Source organism: Camellia sinensis, chromosome 14 (genome assembly GCF_055761805.1).
Source record: "Camellia sinensis isolate YWXY chromosome 14, ASM5576180v1, whole genome shotgun sequence".
NCBI classification, from domain to species: domain Eukaryota; kingdom Viridiplantae; phylum Streptophyta; class Magnoliopsida; order Ericales; family Theaceae; genus Camellia; species Camellia sinensis.
This window is the reverse complement of record NC_138974.1, coordinates 128456944-128466879: the sequence shown is the minus strand read 5'-3', so window position 1 is coordinate 128466879 and position 9936 is coordinate 128456944. Positions and strand designations below refer to the sequence as shown.

The window sequence follows — 9936 nt, the reverse complement described above, 5'->3', positions numbered from 1 at the left end:
TGTTTTCTCAAACTTGTCTGTCCAGTTGCTGAAGAACTTAACTTTCTTTGGTGCTGTAGAGGGAAACAATCAAAGCTGCTAAAGAATTCACTAGACGAAATCAATTGCCCTCACACGTGCAAAACAAAATTTTGTCTCACATGTTTCAAGTTCAGAACAGAAGGATTGAAACATCAAGACACATTGAATGGTCTGCCAAAAGCTATTCGTTTGAGTATTGCACACTATCTGTTCTTCCCTATCGTTAAAAATGTCCATCTTTTCGAGGGCATTTCTCATGATTTCCTTTTCCAATTGGTATTCATGTTTTTCCCTCTTGTTTCTCCTTTTTAACGTTTGCATGTTATGAATACCTAATTTTCAAGGAAAAAAGAAGAAAAAAAAAGGTTGTACATAATTTTTATAAGATACTTACCAACACATTTTTTGGAAAAGGTTCCTCAAATGGAAGCAGAATACTATCCACCAAAGGAAGATGTGATCTTACAGAACGAGGCTCCAACAGATCTGTACATACTGGTCTCAGGAGCAGTGGTGAGTGAGCTTAATATTCATTTAATTACAACATTGTACTTGTAAATCCTCAATAATGCTTAACTCTAACAACTCTAGATCAGGAACGATTTGTGGTGGCAGGATTTGATTGCACATATTGATGGGCATGGCCAAGTATGTAATTTTCAACAGTAACAGATTCACTATTTTTAGAACAGAGAACCTAACTAACCTAACTAGACTTTCCCTCGTGCACTATACAGGCTATAGGAAAGGCGGTTGCAGGGGACGTGTCTGGAGAAATAGGGGTTCTATGTCATATGCCACAGCCATTCACAGTTCGAACCACTGAGATTTCTCAAATACTAGGGCTTGACAGTTCTATACTGATGAACATTATTCAAGCAAATACAGAAGATGGGCACATCATAATGAACATTCTTTTCAAGGTATAAACAAGATTAACTTGAAAATAAAATGAGAGAAAAAATTTATTGGTTCCCACCAAAACACATAGCAAGAAGGTTTGATTTCTATACTTCTCACTTACAGAAACTGAACGGGCTCAAAAGTTTTGGTTTTGGGAATCAACAGAGAGATCTGGATTTGAACATCGGTGAGTGGCTTGATGGGGGACTGGAAAGAGAAAACTTTTCTAATGTCATATGTGATAATCCATCAGTAAGCCAACAGCATTCACATGGAGATCAGTTCGTACAAGATATGAGGGCTATCGACTTCCATAATTCAGAGATTGCAGGGAAGAATGAAACAGGAGAAGTGCATAATCGTACTGGACAAGGAATGAATGTAAATTTAACAGATAACAGTGACCAAACAGCTCTTCAGGTTGCTGTTCATAACGGGCATCTTGAAATAGTTTAGAATTCTGCTGGAAAGAGGATCAAATGTAAATAAACCAGATGCCAGAGGGCGGACCCTGAAAGCTCCAGCTGAACAGCAAGGAAACAAAAGCATATATGACCTTTTAGCAAGTTACGAAAATAGATGGGTATTAGATGAACAAAAAAAAGATTTTGTTGGCTCAGAAAAGATCACTACACCGGGAAAGGTCAGTTCAAACTCACAAGAATCAGTGGGCCCAATATTTCCAACTCTCAGTTTAGACAGGTACCCACAATCATCAGCTCAGGCCATTCTAGCAGTTCGACTGACAGTGATATTAATGACTAAGAGAGTCACCATTCACATGAAGTTCCAAGAGAACAATAAGTCACAAAAGCAATTTGCGAAGCGAATAATCCTACCCGATTCCCTAGAAGAGCTATTCAGAATTTACGGTAAGGTTTGTTTGACCTCAAAGACTACTTTGACAATGAACCTGAAATTTCAGAATAATCATTTATTAGTTGATACATTCAAATAAATATATAAAAAACTGAACATAGTAGAAAAAAATTAAAACATTGAATACAATCATTTATTAGTTGATAAATTCAAATAAATATATGAAAAACAGAACATAGTAGAAAAATTTAAAACATTGAATCCTAATTGGCAGTGCTGTTATACTAAACAGACATACTTTGGTTTATTAGTGCGTTATCTGTTTGTTATCCTGCACCTTGTGGTATTGCAGGTGAAAAATTTGGAGGATATTATCTTACAAAAGTCGTTAATGCAGAGAACGCAGAAATAGATGACTTAAGTGTCGTCTGAGATGGAGACCATCTGTTTTTCCTTTCAAAAGGAACGTGAAAGTAGAGATCGCAATGTGACCTAATAATCATTGAAAAGCCACAATGTACTCGTGCTTTTTGCTTATAGCTTCAAGGCAATTGCACAATGAGAAATTCTAACAAAAAGTAGGCTACATCAATCAATCCAATTGTCCCTCCAAAGCGATTAACAATACTGGAAAACTATAAAACTGGAAAAAACAGTTACATATGGTTGGTTGCCTTTGACTCATTACAGATGAAAGAAAATAAAAATAAAAATTCTAAGTACATCACTCCACATCTACTGATAAAAACACATTTTGCAAAATTGTCATCAACTGGTGGCAGCATACAGATACAGAATTCCAAAGCATTTTTCCCTCTGGTTTTCCAATGTGACAGAGGGATGCAGATAAACCATCAATTCACAGTACAAGAAAACAACCAAGTTGAGCCACTGCTAATACTTGTCAATATCATCGCCAGGCTATCATGGCTTCCAGATGCAACAGTAGAACTCTGTAAAATTTTCACTCATTTTTTAATCTGTGCCCACAAAATCTATTAAGCGAGTGCAACATTATGCTTTAACCTGTATAAATGCTTTGGCTGTAGTCAAAGTATCATTGCTCTTTGGTAGTTCCTTTGATAGGAAAAGGATGAGCCTCAGAATTAAAAACAAACTCATCCAAAGCAATGACATTGTTGTCCCCAAACAGCAAGTACAGATATTTCAGTGTTTCACCCAAGAAAAAGGTCTCCATCTTGTCTCTTCTTCGAGGAGGAAGAACAGTTACATCATCTAGAGATGTGTAACCTCCAGTTTTGACCTTTGTGTATTTCTCAAATGCCTTAAAGATCTCCCAACCCCATTCACGGTATCTGCAAAAATACATGATAGATTGTCTAAATAACTTGCACAACCTAAAAGATTAAGCAGTGAATGAAACTTAAATTTATAATATAGGAAAAAATAATACAGCTAAATCCACAGGACGTACTTCAGATCTCCAGTTATGCGATACAAGACGAACAACGATTCAACAGTTTCAGGACGCAAAAGATTGTGACGATCAGCATGTTTGATAATTATGTCATGCACATATTTGGAGCTCTTGTTCCCACCATCTGGACCTTCTTCAGAATGTCCCTGCTTAGAGCACAACCTGATATGAAATCTCTTTTCACAAGCATGACTGACAAGAATTGACAAAAAAAAAAAAAGTAACAGATTTGCAATAGGGGTAAATAAATAATTTAACGGTAAGTACAGGAGCATAATGTTTTCTAAAAAACTGCACAGAATGCAGTACTAGCAGCACTGCATTCTGTGCACTTTTCAGTAGAAAAAACTGTGTTTGTAGCTTTTTTAATTTCATGGCTCACTTAATAGATGCATGATCGCTGTTTGGTTAAACCTGATTTTAAAATAAAATAAAACTGACCGACCTCCGTATTGAAGTAAGCAATTTCTGGAGCAAGACCGGTAGAAGTTACTGAATACATCTCAAAGCACGTCTCAGCAAGACTTTCTGCAAGCTTCAGATTTTCCAGGTCTTCAAAGGTGAGCAAATTGGCATTCATAGCTTTTTCCTTTGTCATGCCTTTGGTGGCACCAATGGCCAGAGTACCAGAAAGAAAACAAACCTGAACAGGGAAGTTAAATACTTCTATGTCATGACACGATACTCAATAAACAATAAAGGATATTAAGAGTGCAATAATGAGCTTATTAAGATCCAATCCAATGAATTGATCGCTTTTACTTACAGCACAATAATATAAACCACTGCTGCTTATATCTTGTACAAATACATTTAGGATTACATATGCTATATATATAATCAAAAAATCACAAATATGCATAGGGTTCAAATAGTGTTTAACCTCTGCAGTGTATATTTCTAAATTCTAAGCAGATCTGAAGGGTGGACAAATGGAACTGTTTATCTCATGATTTCGGAAAACAGAAAAAAAATGAAATGGTCCCTTGAAAACAAACTATTGTTAAAAGAAAAAAAAAAACAACGCCCAATTAGTACACATTAATGTATGTGTGGAAGGGAAAAGATTGAGTACGCACCTAACCTTTGGCATAATGCACAAAGTGGTGGCCCCAAGACTTGATCCCATAACCTCAGGGTTATTAGGCTAAGTCTTAACTATTGAACCAATGGTCACCCCTGAAAACAAACTATTGTTATCAGGTAAAATTAAGTGTATATCAGATTATCATATTTCTAGAGCATTTTGAGGACAAACCATACAACATAACAAAGAAACACAACTAATAGTAATAGAACTAATATACGGAAAGCATCTAATGAGCACAAAATGAAATGTTGTTCCTTGTCTAGTGAGCACATGATTGCATTCATCAAGCATGACCCAGATGCTGACAGCATATAAAAAATATCAGATGAGAAAAAGAATAAATCTCCTCTAATGATCCTCATATTAAGGGAACTGAATTACATGAAGCAGCCAAAAGCCTTTTAGCCTCTTATCCTTACAACCTGGCAAAAAATTCCTTTATGTGAACCATATGTTGACCAAGAGGTCAACATACTTCTGCATGAATAGAAAAGAGAACCCAATTATATTTCATTGGAAGAAGTGAAACAAACAATTATACTCCAACTAGTCAACTACTTTATAACTTCTGACAGTTAGTATCAGTGAGCCATGGTGTGAAATGGTATTTAATTGAGAACTACTAACAAGTCAAGAACCACATACCAGATGATCCATTTTGGGACTAAATGCACCATTAGGTCCATAAGGCAGTTCCCCTACAAAAACCAATCCATTTGGGACAGATTTTCGCACAAGAAGGTGCCTAACACCCTTCATTGCTTCTTCATACATGTCATGTAAATATGTCAGTTTACTATCTCGCTGCTGAAGCCATACTTTAACAAGGTACTCATAGTAGCTGTCACCACGAGATCCCAGTCTAATGTTTTCCCCATTAAATTCACCAGTCTGTGGGCTGCAGTTACGAGAAGAAAAAAACACCAGTGAGTATCCATGGTTATCCCAAAGTGACCAACAAATCTAATTAAACGACAATAAATCAAAGGTTCATTTTAAAAGAAATAAAACATTGTATCATACACCTATATATTATAAATAAACACTTTAATAATGCATTTCTTGGAGCCCCTTTCCATCTGGGCAGTGCAGGATAAATGGTGGATGAATTTTTTGCCTCTTTGAATTGTGTGAAGGTGGCACACAAAGTGGAGGACAGGAAGGTTTGGATGGGTAACAATGGGATTTTTCTGTTTAGGCCTTCTGTGATGTACTTAGAGGTGGATCTAGTGGTATAGACATTTCTTTTCCTTGGAAGAATATTTGGAAGTTTGGGGTGCCATCTATGATGGATTTTTTCATTTGGACAGCAGCTCTAGACTCTATTCTCACAATTGACAATTTGGGTAGAATGGGAAAAATACTTTCCAATTGTTGTTGCATGTGTAGGAAGGAAGAAGAAGAGTAAGTGGATCACTTACTTACTCCTCCCTAAACCCTAAAAAAGAAAAATCAAGAAGCAGACAAGCGCTCAAGCTCATGAACTTGAGAGTGAGAATAAATCATAAATTTCAAATATCAGCAATCAAATGTGAGATAAACAAATTTAATCTTGGAATATTAAATCTTGCCGTGTGCTCAAGTCTCTGTAATTTATTGCAACTTATCTAGTGATTTAATGAAGGCCCGAATGCTATTTTGTTTTCTAAAGAATCGTTTTTTATTTACATTTTCTTTTGAGCTCATAAAAACACTATCAGTGAACGATAAGGGCCCATAATAACCACCCACCAATGATATTGGATGCTGTGACCAGTGAAAGGGAAAAAAGGCCATCAATATCAAGTCAATTGTCCGGCAGTTCAATAAAAGGAAGGATGAAACAGAGGAAGTTATTATTGAAAACTGTGGCATTATTTATCATGAAACTTTTGTATGTAATGCCCATACCTTATGTAAATAGGAACCAGTCCTTCGACCTTTGGGAGAGTCTTCAAATGTTCCAAAACCTTCATGGATTCAATACTATATTTTGGATCACCAGTTAGAGAGCTGAGATAATTGAACTCAAGTTGTAAAGTGGAAACTTCAGAAGTGCTACTCATTCCATCAGGAGCAGGATGGGCTGTGCGATCATGTAGAACAACGTCACTAAAGGGAATAACAGTTGGACTAGAATTAAACGCAATTAGCAGATGATCAGCCAAGTTTCTAGCATTTTCTAGATAGACAATTGGCTTAGGCCCCTTGTGTATCAGGTTCTTCCCTTGTTCTGCCCCGCTTAAATGATAAGCACTCAAAAGGCCACCTAGAACGCGTATGGTGGTTTCAAATAAATTAACTTGGCCTTTCTGACTAATCCTCTCTGGAAGGTTCTTTTCAATCCACGAACCTGCTTCAGAAACTACTTCATCAATTCCCATTATCATGGCTGTATCCAGAGCATCCACAACAGTAGCACCTAAACCTCCTAAACTATCGACTCCCCTCTGGCTCAGTGGCATAAGTTCATCATAACCCATTGCATACTTTTTATAGCCAGACCATGCATGGATAAATGCGTTCTTAACACTTTGTTGCCTAGCTCTCCATTTAGATGCTGCATTTAGCTTCTCAGGCTCATGAATAGAAATATTATTACTACTTATTTGATCAGGTGTTAATCTAGGAGGAAGCCTTGGTGGTTTTCTCCAAAATCTACCAAATTTGTTACTACCATTCGTGCTGAGATTGCCTTCTTTTGCTAGACTAGTAACAGAATTGATTGGACTTGCATGAGTGAACATAAGATATGCCAAACCACCAATCATTAGTAACAATAAAAACTTCCCCGTACTACATCTTACACAATCACGCTTCACATTACTGGTGAGTAAAGTCTGAGTAATCATCTGCAGAAACAGGACACAATTACTGAGAAACAATTCAAAGCAAAATCTGTACAATATCAGCATAGACATCAGCTATAGCACGTAAAAATTAAAGATTTAAAGAGAGTCTTCCTAGGGGAGAGGGTTAAAACAGAAGAAACACTAGTAGGATAAGGTTGTTCATTTCTTATTATACACTTTGAAACGATATGAGATGTTTCTAACATTATTTCATACAAAAACTCAATGGATTTCAGAAGCTGCACAAATAAACTAGGTTAAGAAAGCACACCAACGGAATGACATTCAATTAACAAGAAGATATAGTTCCTTCTGCAATACATACAAGAATTTGATATGGTACACAAATCTTGAGCGACAAATACTAAAACATCCTTGCACAACATTAAAGACCCAAAATAAAGTATTGCTACAATATTCAATAAAGGTAATTTGTTATTTCATGTTCAAGAAGCAATATGTCATATCATCTTTCAAAATGATGTGCAAGTGCAAGTGCAAGTGCAAGTTACACGAGCCCATGAGAGACGAGTGCAACAATTTAGTGTTATACTAAGGCCTGGTTTAGGAACATTGGTTTTCAGCCAAAAAATTGTCAAATCATTCTCTCTACTTTTTCTATATATTTTTTCGTAAAAAGCCAAAATACCACTAAAATAGCCAATTTCCAAACTAGTTCTAAATAATCCTATCAATGCTAAAACCTAATAGTGATGTGCAACATGCATTCCTAGTCAAATAGTGAATCTTTTAAACATCTTACTAACCAATCCTACAATTAGAAAGGTAGTCCGAAAAGGGCTAATTTATAGAAACAGCCATTTGATATCACGGTTTTTTGTTTTTGTTCTTTTCGTAACGGCTAATTTACACCTTACTTGTATCTTTCCACAGATCAAGAACAACCAAAACAATATGGTTAAAACCTATACCACACCGGCACGGCGGCACAAACAGAGTAAGTAGTTCATGAGTGGAGCAACAATAAAACATAAAAAATAAAAAAACCTAATATAGGGAAAGTTGTACAACATTACCCAATCAAAAATGAATTTTTTAATTTTTTAAAATTTTGTGTAAAATTAATACAAGCTCAGCCATCAAACATGGTATAGTGTGATTAATGGCTATAAAAAATTGTCAATCATATGAATCACTCAAATTATACAAATCAATAGCAACTACATCACATTTCCAGGTAAAAAACCATTAACACAATCCACATGTGATCGAAATTCACACAATAAATCAAACACCGATCATACAGAAACAGAGAGGGTTCGAGATCTAGGTGGTGGTGTCATTGCAAACCTTGAAACACGATCGTTGGCGAAACTTGGCGTTATCATAGCGAACATCTTTCATCGAGTACGGCAACGATTTCGACATACTCGATCCAATCACCACCAACCTAGATTTCCGGATTCGCAACGCAATGCAATGCCGATGTGTGTGTGTATGTTAGAGAGAGAGAAAAACATTGAATGGGTTGGCTGCGAGTGAATTTATAGCATCGGATTTTGGGGGATTCGATTTAACCATCCAATCAAATTATGTATGACGCTGTGATGATCCAATCACATTCTGCCATCTCATGATACTTTTTATACAGTGACAACGCACCATCTCACACGTTAGGAAAATGCTTAGAGGTCTCAAATTTTCTACCAAATAAATGATTAAATATTGAATAATGCTTGGGACCCCCTTTTGGGGGTCACCCCTCACCCCCCTTTGCCACGTGGTGGGTGGTGATTGGAGGAGTAAGAAAAAAAAGAAAAAGAAAAAGAAAATATGACCAATGAGAGAGAGAGGGGGTCAAAGAGGGTGGAGGGAAAAGGGGGATGAATCATTGTTGTTAAATATTTTATATGAATGTGGGGCCCATAAAATTACGAATTAATGTCCCTACCATTAACCCACACGTTATTAGGAACCGCTTAAAGGTCAATTTCGAAAGTTAATAAAAAGTTAGGCGGTAAGACTTTTCAAAATTAATTCTATCCTTACATTTTAAACTTATGTGTTTGTAAAAATTTTTAAACTATAATTTCAAATTAATTTCAAAATATATTTAGATAATATGTTTGGTAAGTAGACATTTTTTGAATGAAAAATGATTTGTAACTCGAAATTGTAACTTTCGAATGGCCCGAATGTGTTGGCACCCTATCTTTTCATTTTGTCTCTTCTTTCTATTTTCATCTCTCTTTATTAGACCCGAATTCCTAAAATCGATCTCCTCTCAAACATAGCCACTGCCTCAAAACTCTCTCTCTCTCTCTCTCAAATATCTTTGTCTTTATTAAATCAACGCCAGAGCCGTCGAAGTCCACAAACTGGTAGCTTCCTCTCCGATGTCGAAGCCGCTAAAGCCCTCATCCCTTCCGTCTCTGTTGGGTTCTTTTATGGCAGCGGTGGAGGAAGTGGTGTGAGAATGCAGTGGTTGTTGGAATTTCTAGGTTTGGTGAAGATTTGCAAATACATTTGGATTTGTATAATAATTTTCCCCTGCAAATTTGCCTCTCATCTTCTCGCTCTATATCTATACATATAGCTATTTATGTGTATGAATGATAAGTGCAAAAGAGGAGAAGAAAACAAATGGGTCTTGGGTTTGGATTTGAATTCGAAGGATAAAAAAAATAAAATATATGATTTTTTTTTTAGATTCGTAGCACAAAGAACAAAGCTTGATGGATATACAACTATATGTGAAGATAAAGACTGGATGTGATTTTTTTTATTTTAGATTCATAGCAGAAAGAACAAAGCTTGATGGGTATACAAAACTTTCATAGTGAGAGTGAAAACAAAGACCGATCAAAATTGAA

At 36.1% G+C, this 9936-nt stretch overlaps 1 protein-coding gene and 1 pseudogene across 1 annotated transcript; one reads left to right on the top strand and one right to left on the bottom strand.

Annotated features, from left to right (window-relative positions):
* The first annotated feature begins 444 nt into the window (after positions 1-444).
* LOC145807287 (potassium channel AKT1-like) lies at positions 445-1969 on the top strand (annotated as a pseudogene).
* Positions 1970-2270: 301 nt separating this feature from the next.
* LOC114301034 (mannosyl-oligosaccharide 1,2-alpha-mannosidase MNS3) lies at positions 2271-8739 on the bottom strand. The gene is made up of 6 exons (XM_028245933.2): positions 8414-8739; positions 6162-7102; positions 4917-5169; positions 3627-3824; positions 3179-3327; positions 2271-3059 (listed from the first exon to the last, which is right to left on the bottom strand). The coding sequence occupies exons 1-6, from the start codon at positions 8489-8491 to the stop codon at positions 2801-2803; spliced, it is 1878 nt and encodes a 625-aa protein (XP_028101734.1). The 5' UTR covers positions 8492-8739; the 3' UTR covers positions 2271-2800.
* Between the last annotated feature and the right edge of the window lie 1197 nt (positions 8740-9936).